Source organism: Gobius niger (assembly GCF_951799975.1).
Source record: "Gobius niger genome assembly, chromosome: 7".
In the NCBI taxonomy this organism is placed as follows: Eukaryota; Metazoa; Chordata; class Actinopteri; order Gobiiformes; family Gobiidae; genus Gobius; species Gobius niger.
The window spans coordinates 15,721,628-15,748,328 of NC_136858.1; the positions used below are offsets into that span (position 1 = coordinate 15,721,628).

The 26,701-nt window shown below is 39.6% G+C and overlaps 2 protein-coding genes across 2 annotated transcripts; one reads left to right on the plus strand and one right to left on the minus strand.

Moving 5' to 3' along the window:
- The first annotated feature begins 21 nt into the window (after window positions 1-21).
- On the plus strand, window positions 22-20,051 carry cfap43 (cilia and flagella associated protein 43). Its single transcript, XM_079560445.1, has 37 exons — window positions 22-114; window positions 239-492; window positions 586-679; window positions 769-936; window positions 1,019-1,169; window positions 1,366-1,510; window positions 1,595-1,674; window positions 1,766-1,897; window positions 1,968-2,084; window positions 2,171-2,248; window positions 2,347-2,495; window positions 2,732-2,835; window positions 4,872-5,015; window positions 5,114-5,294; window positions 5,671-5,815; window positions 6,112-6,242; window positions 7,428-7,578; window positions 7,672-7,767; window positions 8,269-8,346; window positions 9,216-9,341; window positions 9,425-9,529; window positions 9,697-9,813; window positions 10,308-10,445; window positions 11,541-11,747; window positions 11,859-11,945; window positions 12,528-12,608; window positions 12,825-12,953; window positions 13,024-13,143; window positions 13,938-14,045; window positions 14,245-14,331; window positions 14,432-14,520; window positions 14,604-14,814; window positions 16,834-16,946; window positions 17,046-17,205; window positions 17,398-17,562; window positions 19,330-19,636; window positions 19,721-20,051. Exons 1-37 carry the CDS (start codon window positions 86-88, stop codon window positions 19,891-19,893), a joined length of 4,950 nt encoding a protein of 1,649 aa, XP_079416571.1. The 5' UTR covers window positions 22-85; the 3' UTR covers window positions 19,894-20,051.
- Window positions 20,052-20,205: 154 nt separating this feature from the next.
- On the minus strand, window positions 20,206-21,264 carry sfr1 (SWI5-dependent homologous recombination repair protein 1). Its single transcript, XM_079560394.1, has 3 exons — window positions 21,049-21,264; window positions 20,520-20,867; window positions 20,206-20,434 (listed from the first exon to the last, which is right to left on the minus strand). Exons 1-3 carry the CDS (start codon window positions 21,148-21,150, stop codon window positions 20,249-20,251), a joined length of 636 nt encoding a protein of 211 aa, XP_079416520.1. The 5' UTR covers window positions 21,151-21,264; the 3' UTR covers window positions 20,206-20,248.
- Between the last annotated feature and the right edge of the window lie 5,437 nt (window positions 21,265-26,701).

Below are 26,701 nucleotides of genomic sequence, written 5' to 3' on the forward strand. Positions count from 1 at the left end.
AACGAACCGACATACACGTCACATGTAATGCAGAGTCAGGAAAAGTTTATCTTCATGGTTTAAATGTGATGATTCAGCCGCTAATATGAATTCTTCGGCTTGTGCGAAAGTCAGGTACATTTACTTATATCCCAACAATGCACTTTTGTTTGAATTAATTACGAGTTTAGGCAGTGCTTTGACCATTTTTGCTAATATTGGACGGTAGCTAACTTTGTGATATCTGCTTGGTTTACAGGTGGATCCAAGGATTTACAAACAAGCACGTTTACTTTGTTGACAAAAACACCATAGGATATCCATGCGGGAACTATATTTATTTTCTTGATTTGAATACTAAAAAGCAAGCTTTACTCCAGGGCCCTGGCAGAGGCATCAGTGTCTTTGCAGCAAACAGTAACAATGGGATGTTTGCATTTTCATCACGAGGGCTGTCCCCGTCAATATTTGTGCACAGTCATCCTAGTCTTGAGTTAAAAAATGAACTTAAAGGTGGGGAAATATCATAGATCAACCTTTTATCAGAACATATCAACTTTATCATAATAAAATGTTTTTCTTTTATAAAATGTTTTTCTTTTATAGGGTCATCAAAATTAGACTACGTTTCTTTAGGATTAAGTGGTGGGCCATATTTAGTGAGCTGCTCCTCTCTTCCAGACTTCACCATAACTGTCTGGTAGGATTCATTTATGCATGCTTCTCTTCATGAAAATAATAATGCTGTAAATGTTTTTGTCAAATCAATATTAACACGATTTTATTCAGGAACTGGGAAAATGCAACATCACTTTGCCAGCAAGAATATGGTGGGAAAGATGCCATTTCTTTGGTGTTCAACCCTTGGAATTTGCTCCAGATTTGTGCAATTGGTGAAACTACCCTCACAGTTTGGAATATCGAGAGGAATGGTGATCTCCATGTTCTTAAACCAAGGTAAACACGAGTGTGAAATGGAGTAGAATCTTTTCACAAACATGTCCATCATTGTTCACATCCTGCGTATGTAACAATTCAGCCCAATAGAACTCCCGGATCTTGATGGGGCCGTTGCAAAGAAATTTGTGCTTAGTTCTCACAATGTCAGTGAAGAACTTTGCTACTTTGGGCCTGAGATGCCTCCATCCGCGATCACAGGCCTCAACGGAGACAACACAGAAGACATTGTGGTAGTGTTATAGCCTCTTTGCTTTGTTAAAAAGTTGTATTTACTTTCAGTATTACAGTTGTTAGAGTTCTATGGCATAAATTACAGAAGTGAGTATTGTCAGACATACTGCTTGTACTGCTCTGAAATGGCTAAAGTAAGTGTTTATTCCGATATTTACATTTTTGTTGTACTAAAACAACTTTTGGCCCTTCCAGAACAAACTGTTTAGAAAGGCCAGAATGACTCCTGCTGCCATCTGCTGGACAGCGACTTCACATCTGTATGTCGGCTGTAAAGAAGGCTTTTTGCTGCTTGTTGAACCAGAGCATCAGTCTGTTTCTACCATCTTCAACTCCAAAAGTAATGTACACTTCTGCATAATACACTATTGGAAAAGATGCTCTTTATGGTAACACACACAATTATTTGTGCGGCTTATTTCAGCTCCTAATGGTACACCTGAGCTAAAACATAGCTTTCAAGCTCTTGTGCTTCACAAGGACAACTTGATTTCTATTGGAAAGGTATGTAAACAAAAATGGACACATTCATGTTGTTTGTCAGAGATTGCTGTTGTCTTATGGGTTAAACGCTAAACCAATTTTTCGCCCGCAGAATAACGTAGTTCATAGCTTGAAAATCAAAGGAACACAGATTGAAATTACAAAGACGTGGGAATTATCTGCTCCTGTTACAACTGCTCTGTGTTCACCGAGTTATGAAACCTTACTATGCGCCTCTGATATGGTAATTTCTCCACATTATGTATCTAAATATAACAATTTTCAGATGACTTGCTACACAATTGCTTTTTCAGGGTCAAATGTTTACATTAAACACAAGCCCGTCGGAGAGCGTTACGAAGGTCCTGGATGTTTCCTCTGGTGACTTTGTGGCTATTGCCTTCTCACCCACTGACAAGAACGCATGTCTGGTAAACTTACTCATGTTCGTCACATGTTGACTGGTGGTGCAGGTGTAGAGGAATCTTTATGCTTTGCTTTCATGGTATGTCTTCAGACTGTGAGGGACCCAGGACAACTGCAGGTGTGGTCGACAGATGGGATAATCCTTGGCTCATTGACTGTGCAAACAAAGGCAAGAATTCAGACGTGCTTAGAACATGTAGCACCTTGATATATGCACACACTGTCAACATATCATTCATTTCGGTACTTCTGTGTCTCCCTATAAAGATAACAAGTCTTGCCTGCTGTCCTATTGCAAACTATGTGGCTTTGGGAACAGCTTCTGGAGAAGTTCTCTTCATTGATGTCAGGGATCCATCCAGGCCTCGCGTAGTGCACCAAACACACCTCTATCACACATCTGTGGACCATTTAGTGTAAGTAATCTCAAAATTCTAGATAAAAGTTTCCCTGGGAATATTTTGAATGCCTTTATTGTAAGAATCGAAGCGGTGTAAAGTACTATTGTATGAAGTAAAGTTTTGTTAATTTTCAAAGAAGTTCTCCAGCGCCTTTTCATTTAGTTATTATCAGTGCTTGAATCAACAGCACTTGATGAATGAACGATGGATTGAGGGCAGGATTTCTCTGTTCTTGATTTGTGCTTTTACAGGTTTGACCAACACGGGCACTACCTTTTTACAAGCTCCCCTGATTCTTACATCTATGTTCTTGATCCAAAACCATCGGAAAGATTTTCGGTCCTAGGATACACAGGTAACCCCTATATTTGCAGTCGTTATTTGTATTCATTATCATTACAATGGTTTCAGCCACACCTTTATCAAAGTCGCACGGTAAGCATGACTTGGCAAAACCTGTCGTGCAATGACTTTGCAAAATATAACATTACGCAGTCAAATTTACATTAGGATGTTGTCATTCCAACATGACAAATAAAGTACTTTGAACCTTGATAGCTTTAAATTACAGTGGGAGGAAAAAGTGAAGTAACTTTATTTTACACTACCTGGATGCATTGTACCCAACTAAATTTAGTACAATGTATCTGTGTAACAATGTGTACAAACTTGTACTTATGTAGTACATACACAATGGAATAATGTGTATTAGTACTTGTAATAAGACATAAGGCCCTTAGGGCTAGGGCTTCGGGACTAGATGCAAGTTGGTCATTTTATGCTCTCTTCTCCCACCTCAGGTCTTACGTGTAACTGCAGTCTCTATATTAAGCTCATGCATGATGGAACTTCCGACCCAAAGTAACAACATCACTTTTTGGGTTCATTTTGTCAGACACTAGGGTTAGAGATGTTCAAAATCTTTTACCTTTACATGTTTCATTGGATCTGAAACCAACAAATTCAAGCACAGGATAAAAGAAGCTATAGAAATCAGGAGACAGAGCACCGACACCATCAACCGTGACGAAGGAGCGTTTCTCCTGTCCCACACCTGGGACACCCTCCTCCAATGATTACGCCCCCTGTTGCCCTGAATCCACCGGGTGGCAGGGGGCGTGACAAGTCTGTCGAACTTGTTGGGACCGCCAGACTGATCTCGCCTCGGAAGTAAAAACAGCTGATAAGTGACACGTCACCGCACGCCGGTGATACTTCTGGTGACGGCCTGCAGATAGCGGCTGAAACATGTAAAGGTTCAACATCTCTAACCCTAGTGTCTGACAAAATGAACCCAAAAAGTGATACTATAACACAAGTAGACACAATGAACGTTACGAAGTTCCAAAGTAACAACTTTTTGAGTGACAGTGCAAGATTTTAGAGGCAGTTGTAGTGAATAGGTCTGAGCTTATTCTACACATTAGGACATTGCTGGAACATGTAGGGAGAGGAAAATACTTAGTTTTAACATTTTTAAACTCTGTATAGTCCCTTTAAGAGCGGTGATTGGCTGTGGCTGCTGGGGTGCTGTCTTGTGGGTGTCTGGATGGAGGTGTGGTGTTGTCCGGGCACCCTGTGTTGGTCCCTGCGGCTGCAGCCGAGGTGCCGCTCCCGATGCAGACGGCTCCTTGGATGGTGTTCCCTTACCTGGTTTATCTGCACCCAGCCTTATCTTAGCCTTTTGTCCATAATCTCCACTGTTTTACCTTGAGTGTGTATTGTGTGCTTGCGTGGTGTGTCTCTGGGGAGGTGGGTGGGGGGAGTGTGAATGCTACAATGTGTCTTTTTTTTTTTCTTTTTTTTTTTTTTTTTTTTTGGAAGGAAGTGGGTGTGAGAGAATGTTTTTAAATCTGTAAAGCACTTTGTGTTACATGACATGTATGAAAAGCGCTATACAAATAAAATTGATTTGATTTGATTTAAGGTTAGGGTTAGAGTTTGGGTCTTATGTCTTGTTATATTATGTACCACCAAAATACTAATACATATTATTCCATTGTGTATGTACTGCATAAGTACAAGTTATTACAGATTGTTACATAGCACATTACATTGTACTTAATCTGGCAGGTACAATGTATCAAGGGAAATGTACAATAAAGTGTTACCAAAAGGGTGTAAACCCTTAGGAATTTCTTACATTTCTGCATAAATTGGTCATAAAGTGTGGTTTGATCTTTATTAAAATCCTAAGAATAAGTAGAAAGTATCTGCTTAAACTAATGCCACCCAAATTACATGTTATCATATTTTTATTGGCCATAACATGTAAACATTTACAGGACAGGGAGCAATAAGTGAGTACAGCCTTTGATTTAACAACTGGTTCTGTATCTGTGACACATATCGTTAACTATGTGATGATATTCATTCTTTCTTTGTTTTCAGTTTTGCCAAGCCCACCTTTAGCTCTTTCTGCTCAGTACAGAAAGGAAAGTGAGCAGGTGGCAGTCCTTGCATTGTGCGCTGACCCAGATCAGAAATGCAGTCGAATGCTTACACTATTGTCCTTACCTGCAGAGGGCTTCGCTGGTAAAAAATGCCCACTTCGTATTAACATCAAGTCTTTTTGTAGCGGTGATGTTTTGTTTTTAGCTCTTCTTCAAACATACATTATTTTCATCTTGCAGACATTTCCAAGAGTGTGGACTGCAATGGTTGCCTGACAAGTACTGTACTAAATGTTTCCAAATACGAAGTTCCCTATCCGCTTACATCCTGCGTCTTGGGAAACAGTGAGATCTTTGCATACTGCCACAAACAGAAAAGTCTGCATAGTTTTCAGCTTCCACCGGTATGCAAGCACAAATTGTAACTGTAATATGATCTTTTTTTTTGTTGAGTTCTGACATTAGTTGAAGCGGGCACCACAGTGGTATCACATCCTCCTGTGTTCACAACCTTTGGAGATTAAACTCCACATGGACTCACTCCTCACTTCAAAATGACTCAGTCATGACTTGCACTCAAACTAGTCTGAGGCTACATTTATTTGGATTAAGTACAATTTTCAGCTCTTATAGTGGTTATACAAATATTTAGTGCAGTTGAGTGCAGGGAAAGGGTTAAAACCATAATACAAAGTACTCCATAAAATAAAGTGCTTATCCAAAACACAATTGAAGAACTGCATAAACCCACTTACTATCCTTTTTGATTTACTCCAGGACCAAGACACTAAAAAGAGTGAACAGGTGTTTCAGCTCAGTCCAACACGTGAAGTCAAGGGTCATGCTTTGGGACCGGCTTCACTCGCGCTCTCACCTCACAAGCTATGGCTCGCCTCCCTGGGCCAAGACGGTGTCCTGCAAGTCAGATCATCTGCTTCAATGGTAAAAATGTGTCATTTTCATTTTTGGTTCTCTTCTTATTTACTTCAAATATGCATTTTTTTCTTTTTTTTTGCACACTCTAGGGACAAAATCTCTTCTAAATTAGCACTCGCACTCATTTCTAGGCTTATTTATTAATTATAACTCCAAAAATCTAGACAAGTTTTAAAAATGTTGTCCCCATACAAGTGCACTTTTTCTTGTATTTATGCCAGTAATCTATAACATAATAATAAAAAAATGTTCACAATCACTACTGCTTCTTTCTCACACTTCCCCTTTGACTCTTTGCTCAGGAAAAGTGCATTGAGCTCCAGTGCCAATCCCTGAGCCTTACTGGAGTCCAGCTTGTGTCTTTCTCCGCCAACAGCCAGACAATTCTAACTGCTAATACTAAAGACGGCTCCCTCCTGTGCGCTAATCTGAGGTAAAGATTTTCCCAACATAAATATACATACTCTGCGCAGCTGCTGTGGCCACTAGGGGGAACCGTTGGCCTCAGAAGTACACGCCGAGCCAAGTACAGTACATGAAATACAACTTTTTCTCTCTTTGGGTTTACTGGGAAGTGCAGGAGAAAAAAACAAACAGTGTGATAGGTCCAGAGCGGTCCAGAGAGGAAGGATAAGGTCCTGATAAAACCAAACAAACTGTGATCTCCCCACATGGATCCCAGCCCACTAGCATTCCACATCTGCCTTCTTTTCTTCTCAAAACGTGTTTTTAATTGTACATAAGCATGTTCTTTTGCAGTTATCTCCCACATGTTTGTTTTTTTACACATATAATTGGTTAAATATGATAGCGAATTGTTTGATGTTTTGGTGTTGACCGCTATATAATTGTCAGGAATCTATGTATTTACATTACAGTCAGATGGATGATTACGTAAACAGATATTTGGAGTTGTTTGGAATACGGAGCAGGAACTGAAAATGATGCTGCAGACAGATTGGAAAGAAGATGTTTTAACCTTTTAACCCGCACCTGAACCGAGCACTTTTTGTCCAGTTTGACTTTACCCAAATCTAAAGTCTTCTTGAACAAAGTGCAGGAGGACCTGAGGATGAAAATACAACGAAAAAGTGACAATAAAGTCTTAAAAGAGCAACGAAAACCCAATAAACAAGTGACCAAAAAAAGCACGATTAGAAAGTGTTGAAAAGGCAAAAAACAGCAACAAAATGTGCCGGAAAAGCAACAATGACACACAAAAAAACGACAGAAACACAACATTAAAACATGAAATAAACAATGAAAATACAAGACAAAAAAACAACGAAAACAAGACAAAAAAGAGGCAGGAAACAAAGAAAAAATGTGGCGATAATGCAATGTAAAAGTCACAATTTTTGTAGGTCTTATGAGGTGTTACGTTAAGCTCCAGTCAAGTAGCTTTTAGATTTGGGTAAAGCCGAACTCAAGAAAATGCGCTCGGTTAAGGCAGGGGATGAGAGGTTAAGGATGCATTGACAGAGGACATGAAATTAGATGGTGAAAGAGAAGGAGAAGGGTGTAGAGGTTATAGGGATAGAAAAGAAAACAAATGAATGTGAAAACTACTAAAACCATGGTATATGTTAAAGTAACACTTAAAAATGTTTCAAAACAGCATGAGTGAAGCTGCAAATCGTCAGGCCACTGAGTACAGCCTGTCGGTCGAGTTTGATCTATTAAGTCAAGTCAGACAGAAAAACTCTGTTCTTGGTGATATGCTGGAGTGGAGTGAAGAGGTTACAAGAAGGAAAGCTGATGAGTCGCAGGTTAGACAGTTTTCTTTTCAGGTATTTAGTAACCAAAAATATAATAGCTGTTCCACATTTGTCTACAAGTATTGAGCATGTCTTCTTTTTCAGGGCAGTGGAAGTTTGCCGTCTATAGATGTGACTGAACAAGATGAAAGTTACACTCCACTTTCACGCAGGACCTGGTTGGAAAGCAGGCGAGAGGCGGTCAGTGACTAATGCCCTAATGTAATTGTAACGGCGGTGATTGTGGTTGTATACGCCACAGTTTTACAGGTGGGGCTCTCTGCACCAGTCTGTTAAAGCCGTGTTCGGGGATGGAGCAGCTGTGTTGCTTTTGGCAGTGGGTTTCTCTCTGCCAAGACTTGACTTATCATTACTTACAACAATATGGGAACGCAAACAATTAGAAAATACTTAGGTTTTATAGCCCAGATAAGCATTTGTCAGTAAGCTCAGATATTTATCTTACACTTAAGGAGGTTTATTCTGCGCTGAAGAGACCTGAAGTGCAACTACTTTGATCATTTATGTTCATGTGTATATTCATTACAAAAACCCTTATTTATATTCTTTCTATTTTGCTACTTTTTCTACTTTTTTAAAACTTTTTATTATTGTTTTCAAATGCTCCATTGTCCTTTTGATGGCCTTTCTGGAGACTGTATTGAATTGCCTACACACTAACCCTTTATTCGTGTGAAACAGATTGTGAAAGAGGACAATGAAAAATATTCAGAAACAAAAAAAAGCCTCAGGAAGAGACTCACAGAGCTACGTGACACTGTAAGTTGAGATTTCTGATTCCCAATCCTTAGTCTGTTGTACACACACAATTTAAAACAACCATAATAATACATGAGGCTTTTTTGGAGACACAAGTAGCAACCTCCCTCTCTCTTGGTACAGCTGTGTTTTTTGCCTTTTTCTGTGAACTGCATTTGTGGTTTCTGTGTTCCACATTGTTTTGCTGGATGCTTTTGTACGTCTTTACCATGTTTTGTGGAGATTGGCGGATTTTCTTTTACTGCAAAAGTACAAGAACAAACAGCTAGCTTATGAGCTAAAGACATTTGAGAACTACAAATGTCTTCATCTGAAACACTGATAGAGGCACCAAGAGCCCCCGCACACCTGCAGCACAGTGGAGGTGGCACAAGAGGTGCAACAGGAAACAAAAGGAGGTATCCGGGCAAGACTCACAGCTAAGCCACACATGCCTTCTATTGTTCTGGCTAATGGACATTCACTGGAAAATAAAACAGATTAACTGCTAAGCTCTTCCCAGAAGATGTTGAATGACTGTTGTGGAGATGAGGAAGAGGAAGCAGGAGGTTGGAGCTGACCAGTGCAGGACACCACGCTCTGAAACAGGGACAAACCCAGGAGGTGCTGCACCGTTTCAGAGGATCAGAGGAGACTGAAGGCAGCCAGCCAGGTTTCCTCCAGGTGCTAGGGTTTTCCCGACCTCCAGAAACATGGTGGTCAGGTTGGTCCACAGTGGCGGCGCGGCTCAGTGGCAGTGCGGCTCAGTCGCAGCGGCTCAGAACTAACACCTGAACACAATTTCATTGTACTGTCGCACAATGACAAATAAAGAACTTACGTATTATACGATTAGATACAGATCTATTATTAACAATGTGATTTTACAGATACAGGACATGATGCGTGAAAATGAAAATGTTCCAGAAATCGAGTATCTGGAACAAAAAGAGTTCAATTTGGATGTGGACGAGCAAAAGAGATTAGAGGCCATAATGGAGGAAGAGGTGTTAAAGGTACCTCACTGGCTTTTATGGTCATACCAAATGTAATGATGTACTGTAACACAGATATAAAAAAACATATCTTTCTTTTGTAGAAAAGGACTGAAAGTGAGTGGGACATTCTGGCTAAGTGCTACCTTCGTGACGTGCTAAAGAGAGATTGCTGGGATTCCATGAAGGTCAAGGGCAGATCTGTGAAGGTAGGTTCTGGTTAGTTTTTAATATTTGCTGACAGAGACACAGATGTTTTCAGTTGTTGTGTAGAGTTATATCAGTCCATGTTTGAAAATCTCATCCTTTCTGAAAAACTCTTTCACAATCGGAGTCTACCCACGATTACATGCAATGATTTGACTTTGTTGAATAGGCCTTTCACTCAGAGCATGAGATAAAGAATTACCCTCTGAAGGAGCGCACTGAACAAGAACTGGAGGATCTGCGTCGCGTGGAGCAGACAAGGAAGATTGAAAAAGCTCAATGCGCAGTAAGCAAACCCCCTGCACAGACCGAGACAGTTTGCGGTTTAGATTCCAGATTACGCTGCACAGCCGGTCACATGTAATGAATTATGATATATTCAAATCGTATCAATCATATCTTTTCCTGTTTTCAATTTGCAAGAGAATGCAGGTCAGGTGCTTCTGTTTTGATTTTTGGCAGTGGCTGTTCCTTACCCTGAACAAAAAAAACAAAAAAAAATAAAAAGACTGCAGAAAAGCATTTCAAGTAAAAACAAGTTTACTGCTTGAACATAATTTCATGCTGTGACTCACAGTCTTAACTATGAACCTTTAGTGTTGTCACTTTTGGATTTCTGAAGGCACGCCAGTCCACAAGTCTATCTAGATTTACAGCTGTGTGGCCAGCGAAAAAAGTCGCTGCAAAGTTCTCAGTAATCTTAGGAGCAAGTTTATAATCTCAAAGCCACAAAATCTGTCCTCAAACCTCTTACTGAAAGTATTTTCCCTCCCATTTCAGAACCAAGAGGAAAAGGGACAGAATGACGACATTAAAAGCAGCTTCTCCTTTGAGTTCGGGTGTTCGAGTCCCTACGTCTACGATCAGTTTGAAGTCCAGAGTCGAGAGCAGAAAGTCAACCAGATAATCCTGTTACAGGTAACTCAAAAACATGATTTTGTCCACAACTATAATGAGGAACGAGAATCAAAAGGCTGTAAGGGACATTCTCAAAAGTTCACACTTTGTACTTTACACAAACACTAAAACAGCAAATGTTTCTTCATTGTGTATCATAGTTACGTTGCACTTTTCTCCAACATACTTTCAAGTCTTTATTCCAAAGATTTTGTGGCAGTTAAATGAACTTACCCTTATTCTTTATTTTTAGTAAGAGGTAGGACAATAGAATGAAAATTACTTTTGCCTAAAATGTCACCAACTTTTCATTCTATGTCATCGTCATTGATACAGATAAGGCCAATGACTGGTAAATGACTAGTGGATGGATAGATGGATGGATTTATTTATTGTGGCACCTGTTATTAACCGCTCTTAATCTCCACCTGAACCTGAGAACATTTTCTCCAGTTTGGCTTTACCCAAATCTAAAAGCTTCTTGAAAAAAGCGTCGAAATATTGACGAAAACGAGGATGTAAAGCCCAACAGAAAAAGCGGCGACAAAAATGTGCCGGATGTGCAACAATGACACAATAAAAAAGCAACAAAAACATGACTAAAGAGCGACGAAAAGGCAACAAAAACACGACAAAATCGCTTCAAAAAATGTAATGGGAAAAAAAGCAGCGACAATGCTTTCAAATGGTGTTACACTGTCGAGAAGCTTTTAGATTTGGGTAAAGCTAAACTGGAGAAAATGTGCTTGGTTAAAGTGGGGAGTAAGAGGTTATGCAAAATATGAAGCAATAGTGTACCAAATTTAAGAGCATAAAAATTGTAGTGGTGCGAGTATTTCCAAAACTTATGTTCTTGGCCAGCTTTGGTTACCATTCATAAAAGTGGTTCTAGTGTTTCACCCACAAACCTAAAGGTCGGTGGGTCGACCTCAACCAGCTCCAATCACTCACTGCCTGCATACTTTAAGCATCGGGAAGAGCGCTATGACTACGTAATGCTATGTTGTTGTTGTTTTTATGTTGCTCTTGTAAATCATGCTGGTTGCGGTGGCTGTGAACACATGGTCAGGTGGTCATAGAGATGCACCTGGCTAGTGACTGTAACCTTTCCTGCAGGACGTCATTCATCAGGTCAAAACCGCTTTCAACAAGGAATTTGACGCCGCACATAAACAGAAAGTGCATGAGCTGAAAAATATCCAACTGAGAAACACTCGCATCAAGGAGATCATGTCGGAGCTGGATCTGCAGGAGAAGCTCTGGGAGCCGAGTCTGACTGTAGCCGAGTGGCCCGAGAAGCTGCTCACTGTCCAAGACTCAGAGGTTGGCAACAATCTCAACAATAATCATGCTAACTCGCTTGGATGTTTAGAATCGTGTCATGTCTGCTGCTGCCTTCCCGTCATAATAACCTCGTGTTTTTTTGTTTTCTAGATTACAGCCGAGAAATACCTCACCCCTGAGCAAAAAGAAGAGCTGGAGAAGAAGGCGTTGGAAGAGAAAAGGCATCTGGCTGCCAAGGTATGTGCCCATTAAAATGGATGTGTTACGTTTTTTTTTACATCTGTCTGTCTGTTACAAGTTTCCATTTCCACGGGGAGAACGTGCTAACCACTGCAGCGCCCGATATGGGTTTAATACGTAATTTGGTTTCTGGTCATTCTGGTCTTAAATAATCCCTCAGTTTAAACAAAAAAGTAAGGTTGTCACGGCAGCACCAACATACACCAGAAAGTTTCCATTTTATTCCTACAATGTCGGAACTTTTGCACTAGATTGGCTGCAGACCTGCCGTTTAAAGGCTCCAATCTGATAACTGAGATCTATCAAAGCATTTTATTAATTGTACAGCCCTGCTATATTTTTTGTCCTCAAATGCACTACAATCCATGGATAATGCGTCCAGAGAAACCAGGAAGAAATTATTTTAACAATTTTAGAGAAAGAATAAACAAAGTACATTCTATATTACATTTAGAAAAGTGAACTGATACCTCTGTGGCTGAACATGTGTTTTCTGTGATAGACATGGCCATTCGCACCAGAAAAACTGCACTTAATAATAATACTTTTTTTATAAATGTACTTGTTTGTGTGCTGCAGTCTGGTAATGCCCGGGAGAGAGCGCTGGACAACATGATGGATGGAGTGCTTGAAGTGAAAAAGGAGTATGTCCTGAAATTGGTGAGACCTCTGTTTAAATATTAATATTTCATGCTTCTTGCTAAGCATGTTGCAGCGCCCATGTTGTTTCTGTAGAATGGATAAACCTGCAAAACCTTCAGTAACTTGTAAACGCAAGAGTTGCCATTCAGTCGAACCTCGGCCTGCACGGTGGCACCCAAATTAGACAAATCAGCACAACGAGGGCACATAGTTTCTTTTGATTTGCCTCCACAGGAAATTCCTACGCCTGAGTTTGTTTTGACCAAACCTGAGTCCCAGTGGTCAGAGGAGGAGAAAAAGATGTACAAAGAATACGAGAGGAAGTCCGAGGAGCTGAACGAAGAAAAGGAGAAATACAGAAAAGTACCAAATGCATCCATTTAGTGTTTTCGGACTGTTAGAATGTGTTTAATTTCCAACATGGCGTTTGCAGGTCATGGAAGCTGAAATGAAAAAACTGCAGACAGCCACAAAGGAAGCTACAGAGAAGTTTGATGAAACTATTACAAAGCTGTTCGAGAGGAAAATGAAATGTGAAATGGCTGTAAACCAGGTGAAACGCTACACACTCTTTTATTCAATATGCAAAGATTCATCTTGCACTGGTTACAAACTTGACTTTTCAATGATATAAGTTAAATGCTTAAAACTGTAAAACTTTCTGCAGAAACACTTTTGACAGCTGAGCATTTTTTTTTATTTGCTGATTCCAATAGCAGCAAAAACAACAAAACAAATCCTGATCCTAGAGTCGACACAATCTGACCCACAATCTAACAGTTTAGACTTGGACGACCTTTAAGGATTCACAAAGGAAATTTCACTCCATGTTTTTTATTACCTCTAAAGTATTTGTTAGTTGAGTATTTCACTGACAAATGCAATATTATTTTCACAAAATAAAATATATAAATTGAATTTTTCGTAGCTTTTTATGTAGAAAAGGTTTGACCTCATTCCTGCAGGTTTTTTTTATTTCTTTTTTTTAGTTTGTCTCTTGCAGATAATAAATAAATACCAACCTGATCCTACTGAGACTGACAAAATGTTATCAGTCTCACCTGAACACCAGAATTTGCTCATGTTTAGACTGAGACACTATTGATTCATAAGGGAAGATACTTGTTTTGTCAATACACAATACACAATACAACGTCTTTGGAACAGTGTTCCTAATTAAATGTGTATGTAAATAACTAATAATATAATAATATAATAATATATATATATATATATATATATATATATATATATATATATATATATAAATGATTTTTCTTTAGTAGGGGTGTGTGTGGGATCCTTAATGTTCTTATTACTGCATTCACCGTGTCATTTTCCCAACAGGAGGAGTTAAAGATAACCTGTCTGGTCTACTCCCTGCTCATTGAAGAAGAGCTGAGACATCGAGAGGTCGAACTCAAGCTCAAACTTGAACAAATGCTGACATATAAGGTTAGAAAATCCAACTTTTACAGTAACGCGAAAGGAATTTATCACCGCACTCTCCAGATTATAATGTTTTAAGATTCATTCCGCACTTTATTGTAGCGCCTCACCCAATGCTCAGACATGTTTTCCAAGACTGAGCTTATAAATGCACAGTAGATTTATTCCATCCATTAAAACAACAACAGGTACATTGTTTCGGCAGGATGAAATTGGAGAAGAGGTGATGCGATGCGAAGAAGACTTGGAGCAATTTCGCATGACCTACGACACAATTGTAGCAGAGGACAAAGTAGGTTTTATACAGTATATAGTGGGTTTAATAAGTATTCACATCTGTTCCTTTGTTGTTGAAGTCTGATGAAAGTTATAATATCCCTAATTTCCCCAAGGATCTTGACAAAGAATTCAAAAAAGAGTTCAGTGATGTACCAAGCCACTTTGTCGACGAACTCTACAAGTTGTTCAAGCGCAGACCCAGGTTTGTACTTTGCCTGCTGACATCCATATTAAAGCTATACTGACTCATTGATTAGAAAACATATTTCTATGTTTTTGCTGTAGAGCCCAAAAGATGAGGGCGCAGATCATTAAAAACCCCATCCCGTTCAAGGACCCGCCACTGTGCGGGTCGCTGGCCCTGGACAATCTTGGTAAGCTGCTGAAAGCTGTGGACGAGATTGACTCGCACCAGAATATGCCACAGGGCCTGAATCCGATCATCTGGGAGAGGTTCTGCGTTTTCCGGAGAACTAAAATAGAGAAGGAGCACAAGGTACACCCCAGTCCTCCTCCAACCACAAAATACAAAGCCAAACTGAAATATTTTTCCTGAAATCAACTCACCGGATGATTTTGAGAAAGATATAACACACAACAGAGATATTCTAAAATTACCGTATTTTTTGGACTACGGTCGCTCCGGAGTATAAGTCACACCAGCCAAAAAAATGCAAAATGAAGAAGAAAAAAACATATTTAAGTCCCTCCGGAGTGTAAGTCGCACTAGCCAAGGCAACTACCTGGGCCTGGAGGCGTAACTGCACCGTTGACAAACCTCTCCCGGCATCACATTGTTCAAACACCCAAACGAACTCGTTCCTATCGCTGTGGCCATCTTGCTTTTAGCCCACGATTAGCTTTTTTTATTTTCACACAAGTTTCTCGCTCACTCCAAACTTTTTTCTGCTGCTCGATCACCATTTTTTTTTAAGCTTCAGTGGTACAGGAGAAGCAGATACTGGTACCCAAGTCTAGAGCACCCTCTCGCGGCTGTCAGTGTGAAAATAACATTGTGGGATTACATATTTTGATATATAAGTCGCACCTGAGTATAAGTCGCATACCCAGCCAAACTATGAAAAAAAGTGTGAAAAGAAGTCAGGAAAATACGGTACGCAAAATATTGTTAATTCTTAAAACTGTCCGGGGAGAGGACCTCTAGACCCCTTTGTGTAGTTCATATGCAAGGCTTCTCTTTGACAATAAAATAAAAAAGCTAGCAAACCTGCCTTCTGCTGTCGAAGTTGGACAATTGAAGTTCCTTACAGTTTATATTATAGTAAAAACACTAGTCCTGAAAGTACAAAGCCCATTTAACTCAAGGACAGCTTGATCCTCCAGGCTGCCGAAAGCTGAACTCTCTCCTTCTCTCCCTCTGCTGCCCCCTACTGTGTACAGATACATTTGATATTGCTCTGTATATCACGTGAGCTGCTGTGATTTTGAACGAAAGGGTTTGAGAATAACGTTATTTCTAACCTCAATGTGGCCGAATTCACGATAAACGAAAGAGACATTTGATGCATAATTGTTACTTTTCAAAGGCAAGAATTAAAAAAAATGCTTTTTAACAAAAACTTACAGCTAAAGCTAAATTTGCTAGCACTTTTACAAAACATATTTTTGATTGTTTCTTCCATTTTAGACTTACCCTCTTTATCCCTGCCTTAACCAAGTGCATTTTCTTCAGTTCAGCTTTACCCAAATGTAAAAGCTTACAGCCTATAGGCCAGTGTAACGCCGCATTTGAAAGCTAAGACCTACAAAACTGATCTGAACGGATCTTTTTCCTTGCGAGGTTGCTGTGTTGTCACAACCTTTTTTCATAGCTTTTATCTTGCTCTTTTGTGCTGTTTTTGCCACTTTGTCTTCAAATTTTCATCACTCTTTTGTTGCTTTTTCGTTGCATATTCATCACTTTTTCATCGCTTTTTATGTCACTTTTGTGTCACTTTTGAGTTGCGTTTTTGTGACTTTTCTGTTGCTCTTTTGTGGCGTTTTTGTTGCCTTTTCCTCACTTTTCTGTCATTCTTTGTTTGCTATTTTGTTGCATCTTTGTCACTTTGTCACCATGTTCTTGGCTCATTTTTGTCGCTATTTTGACACTTCTTTCAAGAAGCTTTCAGATTTGGGTAAAGCCAAACTGGAGAAAATGTGCTCGGTTTAGGTGGGGCTTAAGACATTAAAATACTGTGCATCATTTCTTACTATACTATACCTACAAAATCAACTTTGAAGTTTGAAGTTTCCATGGCGAGGAGCATGTCCGATATAAGCTGTGTGATACAAAATCCATCGCTGCCTTTTCATTTTATAAAAATATCCGCTGCCCTGAAGTACGACAGGAGCCATCTATTAATACTCGCATGCTTGTCATTTCTACAGCTTGGTGCCTGTCTTATCAAGTGTATCAACAAGCATTCCGTATATTTAGCGGCGTGATCGCACCTCTTTGCTCCAGCTGTTTTTACGATCAGTTTTGTCTTCTCTAAACCCGCTGGGAATTTTGCAGGTGAAAATGAACGCGTTGACTTTCGCCGAGATGCAAGCATTCGTGCAAAAGAGGAGAGAAGAGGAGAGAGCCACCATCGAGGAAATCAAAGTGATCTCTGAGGAGCTTGAGAGGTATGTGTTATGATTATAGATGATTATAGGTATTATAAACAGACAATTGCTGGCTTTGCTTTCATAGTGTGATGATTTTTTTTTTTTTTTTTTTTTTAGGCTCCATAAAGTGAAGAATCGTTTCACAGTAGACATAATGGTCCAGGTTCTGTTAAAACAAAGCCAAGTGGAAGTGCCCAACACAGAACTTACCGCAGACTACACCGACTCCGTGCTGCTCCACAGAAGCGTGGTGGAAGATCTCAACAAAAATATTAGGGTGGGACAAAGCAGTGCTCATGAGCCTCCCAGTATTTAAATGGTCAAGCCTGTCATGTTTTAAGGTTTTCAAGAAGATATGGCATATTTTTTTGTACTTAATTGAGGACATAGCCTTGAAAAAAAAATTGCTTTCATGCACCCTTTACAAGTGGGTTTATGTGAAATCATTAAAGTTCTTATCTTATTTCAGATGCTAGGGGATAGGAAGATCTCGACTATGGTGGAGTGCAAGGACTTCCGCAAACACATCATCCAGCAGGAGTGGGAACACAAAAAGAGCAGGATGCAGATTGAAGATCTTGAGACTAAGGCTAGAGATATCCAAACGTTTAAGATCTCTGAGGAGCAACAGGAGGTAACACTCTCTTCAACAAGAGCTGATTTAGCTCATATAGTATATTTATGCTGCCATGCTTTTTTTTTTTATTCTTAATTTAATGCATTTGAAACATGAGCTCCGTCAGCATACTTGCTGTGGGTCTTGGTTTTGGCAGCGTCAGATGTTTTGCAGGCAGTAAATTGATATCAGATGTATCTTTTATTATTCGCGCACAGCTGGTGTTATTGATAACGCATTTAACAAATATTCTTTGCGGCCAACCACTGACATTTCTTTGCATCCTAAAAGTTTGTGACACAGCAGAAGGCATCTATCTATCCAGTCATTAACACCCAGGTTAATCACAGGTGGGTAGAGCTGATCATCAAAAGCACATTATTATCAAGTGAATCATCCATCACGCCCTTTTCACCATGTCCAAAAAACATGGCAAAGAAATGATTTTTCCAGGCACGAATGCCCGCCTTTGGCATTGGTTTCAGGTAATCCCAGAGGTGTGGCGCACTTTCCTGTCTTTGTGTGATTCAGTTTAAAACAGGAAAAAACACAGAAACTCCCGAATAATTCTTTGGTCGTGTTTTATTACCATTTAAAACTAAAAGTAGCGGTGGTTAATTCAAAGTCAGTGTTAACAACCTATTTTTCAGCAAATTATTATTTTCATTTTTCTAATGTATAACAAAACAAAATGCACCGAGGATTTGAGAACAATACAGTTTAAATTTCCTCTGAAATGACATCAAAACTATATGCATCCTTGTTTATCTTTTGACAGAGAGAGAGCATAAAACAGTTATGAACTGGAGGGAACATCACATGCACTACACATAGCACATTACAGGACAACAAAAGGACACCAGTGCAGAGAACTTCCCCGTCACAGCCTCTTCCACTGCACATACAATACTGAACATTATCTTTGTATTTACAGCTATTTATTTAGGCAGTATACAACACAATATCCTTTGGCAGGGGTAGGCAACGTCAGGCCCAGGGGCTAAATCCGGCCCTCCAGCACATAACCTCTGGCCACCAATATGATTTTGAGAAATATTATTATGCAAATAAGGAATCAAATACCTGTTAAAGTACTCTAACAATGCGAGAAATAGTGTCTTTTTATAGTGTATTTTTTAAATGTCCTTGCAGAACATCCCACTTGGTCATATATAATGTAAAACAGTGATACTCAACTAATGACTCAAAAGTGCGTCGCGAGTCTATAGGGAACTTTTTTTTAAATATTTTCCATCTGAAACTACACGGAAACACACCGGAGTCTGTTTTTATTATAATTTCAGTCTTAAAAGCAAATCCACGGCTTGTTCAATAAAAACATGTGTGGCAAATACCATATTTTATACAATATATGACAAATTATACTTTAATTTGGGTCGCAGCTTGTCATTAAGGTAATAGCGGGTCTGAGAGCCGGACCACTTTAGAACCACTGATGTAAAACATTGGCATTAGTAGAAAATGGTTCTTAACTTTAGACTACAATGGTGAGGTTGGGCCCTCAATGTTTTGGCTTTGATGAAAATCGGCCCTCCGTGACGCAAACTTGCCAATCCCTATCCTCTGGCAACGAGGCTTCTCGGATTCGACTTCAGTCTCTCCTCAAATGTAATATTCCTGAGCATGTTTGGAACGTGCCCACTGATTATTCTTCATTATAAGACGCAAATCGCAACTTTAATTTCAATACTTTTCAGAAAAAAACGAATTAAACATTTTTTGTACTGCCCCACTTGTGTTTATTTCCAATGACTTTTTCCACAGTATCTCCACAAGACCGACAGGGACAGTCGTGCGTCTAAGCAAATTGCAATTTTGGAGAAAACCATAGCATTTCAGGAAAAGGTAAAATTGCCGCTTTGCTACAACGCTTCATTCTTGAACAGTTCTGTTTACGATGCTTTTAACGGGTTTCAGAGTCATCTCAAGAATGTGGAGCATCGGAAGAAGAAAATTGAGCAGCTGAAACGCCAGGCCACACTGAAGTCAGACAAAACCTCTGTGTTAGACGTCCAGCTTTCTGACATGGGAATGACGGTCGCTCACAAGAAACAAATCCATGGCAGAATTGGTAAGTTTTAATGGTGTGATCGACAAAAAATGACTAAAGATTTCAGGTAAAAAACGTATGTGTGTTCTTTTGTTTGGTTTGTAGCGACAGATAACCCATCATTAAAAGCAGAAGAACGCTATCAGGAAATCCGTCAAAGGAGGAAACTTAAGGACTTGGCCCAGGCGCAGGTGGAGGAGCTGGGTTTCCTTTGGGCCGAAGTCGAACGATTGAGGACAAAGAACTTTCCTTCTCTCAATCAGCTGCAACACCACTAAAAAAACATGGCTTCTTTATAAAGATATCAACAATCTTTAGCATATGTCATGAGAGATAATAAACTATTTCATCGTTATGCAGTAATTATTCAGTCAGTGTAATCCTGGGGGTAATTTACCAATGGTTTGCTAATGTGCAAAAAGAGTAGCAAAAGTGTATCAGCAGGTGGTAAGGTACTATTTGTGAAGAGATATCGAAAAAACTCTTATGATTTACAAAAACCTTGACTACCGTATATTAATTTGTGCTGAGAATGGTTCTGTTCATTCTTTCATGTGGATGTGGATAGACCCAGTAATTAAATTCTATAGTAATTTTAACGCATCAAATTCGTGCAACCTATTACAAAGGCTCTTAGGTGAAGTCCTCCTCTGTACGGTCAAAGTGTAAGATTTTGTCCTCCAGACCAAAAAGGTCTATAAGTTCAGTGAGACTGGCTTTCTTTCCATCGTGAGTGACTTCTGACTGCAGTTCGTAGAGCGCCGACTGGGCACAGCTCCGCCACTTGTCAATCAAACACTGGAGTTGTGCAAGATCATTCTGGAGAAAAAAACAATAACACGACTCTATTATGAATTTCTTTATGTGTGTATCATTGTTGATGGCTGTTGAAACTGACGGTTACCTTGCTTCTGTATATCTTGACCATCTTTAGCCTCCTCAGAGTCTCGGTCTTGTCTTTCACCTCTCTCCACAGCTGTTGTCGTTGTTGGGTCAAGTCTGGGCTTTGGTCGGAAATGCTTCCAGCACATGAGTCACTGCTTGATCCGAGCACGTTTCTGTTCAAGTCCACAATGTTCCTGATCGCTGGAGGATTACTAACTGTCTCGTGGGCAGCTGCTGTAACTTGTTGAGCATCCTCCTCCTCCTCCTCATCCACACACAGGCGTTTGGCCACGGAGGAAGGAGAGGTGAAAGACCGCCTGGTCCTCTTCAGCCTCTCCCTTAGGGAAGCGCTCAGCTTTTGGTGTGACTGGAAACATGACAGTAATGAATGAGAAGACATGTACCGTGCAGGATCCAAAACGTAACAGAAAAAAACAACATTATTACTATTAACAGGACAGTACCGCAATCCGCAACATAATATTTGCATTTTGCCTATCATTTCATACAGTGGAGTAAAATAGTACAAGCGATGACACGTGTCTCACCTTTCCAGCACTGGATCCACACGGACTCACGTCCCCTGAATTATCCTCGGGGGTGGAATAAACAGATCTGAATTTGGTCGCTGCGGTCGGAGTGATCTCCATCGCTGTACGCTGCAATAAAGTCAAAATAACACATCAGTAAACGCCAACACGAACAGAAAAGTGACTTTTTAGAGCGGGTTTTTGAGTAAAATAAGTAAACAGGTGTGCTTTCATAATTTCCGTGTTTTGGATCTGAAGAAAAGCTCCGAACCCAATGATTGGACGGATTTTGATGACGCATTTCCGAAGTGGATTTTGGGAAATGGAGTACAATGAGCATTATGTGAATGAGCCTGTCTTACTCATGTGTATTAAACATAGAACTATATACATTTTATATTATTTTATATATACGTATTAAATAGATAATTTACACACAATGTATCTGAAAATATGAGACCAGTGTGTAACAAAAAACAATTTCACTTTTCAAGGTAGATTATATTATTATGATTAATATGATTATTATGATTATTATGATGATTATGATGATTATGATTATGATTATGATTATGATTGTTATTATTATTATTATTATTATTATTATTATTATTATTATTATTATTATTATTATTATTATTATTATTTCCCCCTGTAGTTGCATGATGTCGGACCATAGACTGTAAAAATAAAATCTGACTCGTCGTTTAGTGGCTTCATTACAAGTCATGGTTGTGACTTCTTGGTCTGTTGGCGCCTCAGAGACACTTTTCATAGCCTTCACCACCAGGGGAGCAACAGCTGATTACTGGCCACTGCTTGGTCTTTTAATAGGACCCATACAGCATACCAAGGTTGTAATTAGGGACTTGCGGCCAACTAGGTAACTATTTATTCCCTGATGGGAACAAATACTTTAAGTGCAACGTGGGCTGACCATTGCCGGAAAATGTGAAGAAAATACATGGGCTATATGCCTTCAACAAATATTACTTGATTACTCTGATTGGAGCAGATTACTTCGAAACAAGTGTAAGCTGGTTCAAAAATGATTATCTTCAATCCATTAACTCGCCACTGTATATTTAGTTTGTTATTTTTATTTCTTGACTGTGGTGAAAGTACTGGTATGCTGTACCAAACTCATCACAGGCCTGTATTGTATTTCTTTCCAAAATGTCTATTTTTACACTCTTACCCAACACCAAGACTCCAACAAAACATACACTATTATATATAATAATGCCAACTCATGACTTTTACTTCACCATTATTTTCTCACTTCCCTGTCCAGCCGTTAAAATCCTGCTTTTGTCTGCTTGTGTTGCTGTTTCTTGGCTACAGCTTGTGATGGCCTTGACTCACAGTATGATTCACCATTGATTCATCAAGAGCTTATTCTTGGGGGTAATTTATGTCTTTATTTGATTTAATATCGGCCTACTGCTATCTCCACTCTTGTCTTTTCCATTTCTTTGCCCTCCAGGTGAGGCGTGTATCAAACCTGCCCCGGCTTGATTTTGCTACTTTGGTGAAATTGCACACCCCGGGGTCATGGGAATTAGTATCATTTTGAACGAATGAATGTGCAAAGATGAGGTTAAAAGATATGTCAGGACTGGAGTTTACTTTGCAAAGGTGAAATAAGGTGACCAGACCTGCCTCATAGTGGCCTCTATCGTTACAGAGGCGCTAGGATAGGTGCACAGGCTGCCAGCAGAGTCATAAAGAAGCTGCTGGAGATTTTTTTGTTCCAATAAAATACTAAAAGTTGTCCCCATTGGCGTAGTTCTAATGTCATGCTCTATGGTGGTGGTCTCAAAAGGATATTTGGACTTACTGCCAGGGTCATTAAAACCGTTGCTCTTAATAATAAAAACTAATATTAGAATAACATGTTCAGCTGTTTTAAAGGCTACATTTGGCAAAGGCATTGAGGTTAGTAAGTGTAACATTTAATCATACTTAAATGTGACGTTAATCTGGGTATATACAGAGATCACAGAGATGCACTTCACAGGAAGGGGCAGAGCCTTCTCCATTTCCTCTGGAAAAAAAAAATAAGGCCATTCAGCTTATCAAAGTGTCATGTTGAATTTGGGCTCAATACACTACAGACGCCAAGCACACATATTCCATGACTAGGCATCACAAAAAAACATCTATAAATCTTTTGGTGGTTTGCAGAGCGAACAAAACCATGTTTTATCTTCACTGCCGTCACACAGCCCGACTGTGGAGCTTCACCTGAGGGGGAGATGGTGGTTTTCACGCAACACCCTCATGCCAGATTCCACTTGTATCGTGCACACGTTCCGTATCTTTTCGTTTTGTAGCTCATCTGATAAGCCTGGTAACTGTGACACATTATGTTTACATTGGAACAGACTTTAATTTTAATGTGATGACAACCATTTAAAGCCTATTACAATACAAGATGCAGATAACAAATTCATTCATCTTGTGCCAGGTATTTGCGCTTGGCGAGGTCACGCTGGACCATATTCCATCACAAAGGACGGCTTGGGTTCAGAAATATAGCACATATGAATGCATGTGTTTGATAACACCAGGGCAACAGAGGACAAGCCTTAACAGGGAAGGAATTGCAAATGAAGTTAGAAGTGTTTGGATGCATGAGGCAAAGTACCTAATGGTTTGTGCCGACAGAATATGGAAAGGTGTATAGTTTAAGGCCATTTAAGTCACCAATTCATTCTGATGTGGTCTTGTCTAAAGCTGGAGTCTACATTGAGCTACTTTTTCTAAACAAAAACAGCCGAGAGCGTTTAATGCCTTGAGAAACTTGCTCCAAAGGAGAAGTTAACTCTGGACACCAAGAAGATAACGCAATGGAAGAAAATGTATGCAGTAAAAGTTTCCTCTTAATACTGTGCTTTTACAATCAGCACATATATATATTGAATGTGTTCCTAACTCCTCATTTGGTGCACAAAGACAAAATGCATGTGTAAAAGTGACTCGACACACAAGAGTTTTTTTCACCAAGACTGTGAGCCAAAGCAAAATGTACTTGTAAGGGCTGGACAGTAGTTCCTCAGCGTGTAGAGACTCAGTTACCCAGTTTGTCCGGATGAAGGTTTTTCTGTTAGTGTGTTCTGAAAAGATACACAAGGCTGATGCATTACGATAACTTACAATGACAAAGGGAACATCGACTCCTTTCGCTGTCTGATATTTAAATTATCGAGAGATTATCCAGAATCATCCAGACATTTGACAGTACACCAGTGTTAATTTTGACAACATATTTTATGTTAGTTTTAGTCTTAGTCTTTTGACTAAAATGTAATTTAATTTTAGTCGAAATTTAGTCAATTTTTTTTTTTCAATTTTAGTCTACTTTTAGTCGACTAAAATTGCAAGTAAATTTAGTCGACTAAATTTAAGACGAATTTAGTCGACTTTGCTTTTATAATATTCATTATAATCATATTTAATCAAGGTCCTCGACTTAATGGAGCTTCTCCCACATGAACAAAGCTCAGAGCTGATCCTTTGGCAGTGAATTTAAATGATCTGAGGCTCTTTCAGACGGTCAATAGAAGTTTGGATGATTTTAGTCTCTCCTTTTCATTTTTATTAGTCTTATTTTAGTCAACTAAAATATTTGGACATTTTAGTCATAGTTTTAGTTTTCATGAAAAACTTTTAATTTAGTTTTAGTCCAATTTTAGTTGTCAAAAATATCACTTTGACTAAAATTAAGACTGCAGTACACTCATGAGGCAAATCTGTAGTCTCTTCTCCATTGGTCAGGAAGGCTAACCACTCTGCTAGTGGTGCTTAAAGGAACAGGCCACCGTTTTTCCACAAAGAGACATGTTCTTACCTGAGCTTAGACGAGTTGATGCGCACCTGTCTGGTCTTTGTGCGTGCGCTCAGTCCCGCAAAAAGACCAAAGATGTTGTTAGCATTTAGCCTCTCTTTCTCTCCTCTATGGCCCCAAACGGGGGTGAAGTTAGAAGCGACTTCCCTATTTAAATACGGTTACGTGAGTAGTTACATGATACAAGCATAGTAACACAAAATTAAACATTTGGATTTTTATCTAAGCGGATAAAAAGGGGAACTATATTGTAAGGCATAATAACACCAGGAGCACTTTGATGTCAGCGCAGAGAATTCTATAGGAGTGAAGATATTACTGTGCGGACATCGAAGTGCTCCTAAGGTGTTATTACGCTTCTGAGTGCACGCGTAAAGACCAGACAGGTACGCATCAACTCGTCTAAGTTAAGGTAAGAACACATCTCAGTACGGGAAAACGGTGGCCTGTTCCTTTAAGATACACATATCATGATATCAACAATGACTAATACAAAGTTCCCCTCACATCTTCAGCTTTTAATAGAACTCTTGAGTGCCCCCCCATCATCACGTTCATATTTATATCCACAATTGGGACGTCCCGCTCTTCAAGTCCCTTCTTTTAATGAGGATCATGTTGCAAGATCTGCGTGAAGACCCTTAGAGAACCGCTCATCAGACCTGCTTGTTTTGACAGCTGCTGTTTCCAAATGCAGAACCAACTTCAAACATAGACTAAAACTCACACTGTGTTTTATTTCAGCCAATAAATGGAACAACAAGGAAGCATTTGATTTATAAATGAAAACTCTCCCTGAGAATCGACGTCACTGTGATTCATGTGCTTTAAAGAAGTTGTAGTAAGCAGTTATTGAGACCACATTGCCTGGAAAAGCATTATCATTACCCTGGTATGCTCTGTCCCTAAATCAAACTCCTCTTCTTGTTAGATTTGGCATGATTCGGAGTTTACACTAAGCTGTGACTGCGGCTCCTCCTCCGTGCTCCCTCCTTGGGGCCATTTGCTTCCCATCATGTCTGCAGATTAGAGCCGTCCACCCGCGGTGACTCACCCAGGGGTGGGATGAGCAGAGGTGGGTGGGTGAATGAGCTCTGGGTGTGGTAACAGGGCGAAGGATCCCAAAGGGGCTTGTGGGCTGGCGGCAAAGTGAAGCGTCTAATCTGTGTCAAAATGCAGAAATGCAAATGAGTAGACATGAGTGTTTATTATGGTGTTAAAACTAAGAAGTTCCCATAGAGTAGAGTGGGGGAGCACTATGGAGACAAATACAGTATCAACACAGGAAAACTATCATTAGGTACAACTTGGAAAGTGGAATACAAAGGTTTTTGTTTAGAAAGTTTGTGTTTTCGGCAACGCTGAGCATTCACAAAGAAGAGAGAAGAAATGTCAACAAAGTAAAAAAAAAAGAAATCAATGCTGTCCTTTGATACTAGCTGCTGTGTCTAAATCTTTTAATTTGTGTGGAATACTTGGGATGCACTGAAATGGTAAGAAGCAACGCAATAACAGACTTGTCAAAATGTGTTAAATACCGTGTGCTACACGCGCACGAGCTGTTTTATGAAGGTACATGTCAAGTCCCTGCAAGTTTGACTAGAAAAAAATAAACATGCTTCAAACTATGTTCTGGTTTGTAGTCTCTGGGCACTTCTTAAAGTTTAGCTTCTTTTTTCATTCGGACATTTACAGGGAGTTGTTTTGAGGGGGCTGTGCACTAATGAACACATGCTTTTGATGTGTCGCTTTCTGTCTGAATCACAGTGTTTTAGGACGGGGTGGGTAACGTTAGGCCAAATGCTGCAGGGCAAAGTCTGG

What these genes read in the sequence shown, in the direction of transcription:
- sfr1 (XM_079560394.1), bottom strand. Translation starts at nt 21,150, where the DNA reads ATGGAGATCACTCCGACCGCAGCGACCAAATTCAGATCTGTTTATTCC. An exon ending in GTGGATCCAGTGCTGGAAAG is followed by an intron (nt 20,868 to 21,048) that starts GTGAGACACGTG and finishes TCATGTTTCCAG; the next exon opens with TCACACCAAAAGCTGAGCGC. An exon ending in TCAAGATATACAGAAGCAAG is followed by an intron (nt 20,435 to 20,519) that starts GTAACCGTCAGT and finishes TTTTTTCTCCAG; the next exon opens with AATGATCTTGCACAACTCCA.
- cfap43 (XM_079560445.1), top strand. Translation starts at nt 86, where the DNA reads ATGAATTCTTCGGCTTGTGCGAAAGTCAG. An exon ending in ACAACACAGAAGACATTGTG is followed by an intron (nt 1,170 to 1,365) that starts GTAGTGTTATAG and finishes TGGCCCTTCCAG; the next exon opens with AACAAACTGTTTAGAAAGGC. An exon ending in TGGAAAGCAGGCGAGAGGCG is followed by an intron (nt 7,768 to 8,268) that starts GTCAGTGACTAA and finishes CGTGTGAAACAG; the next exon opens with ATTGTGAAAGAGGACAATGA.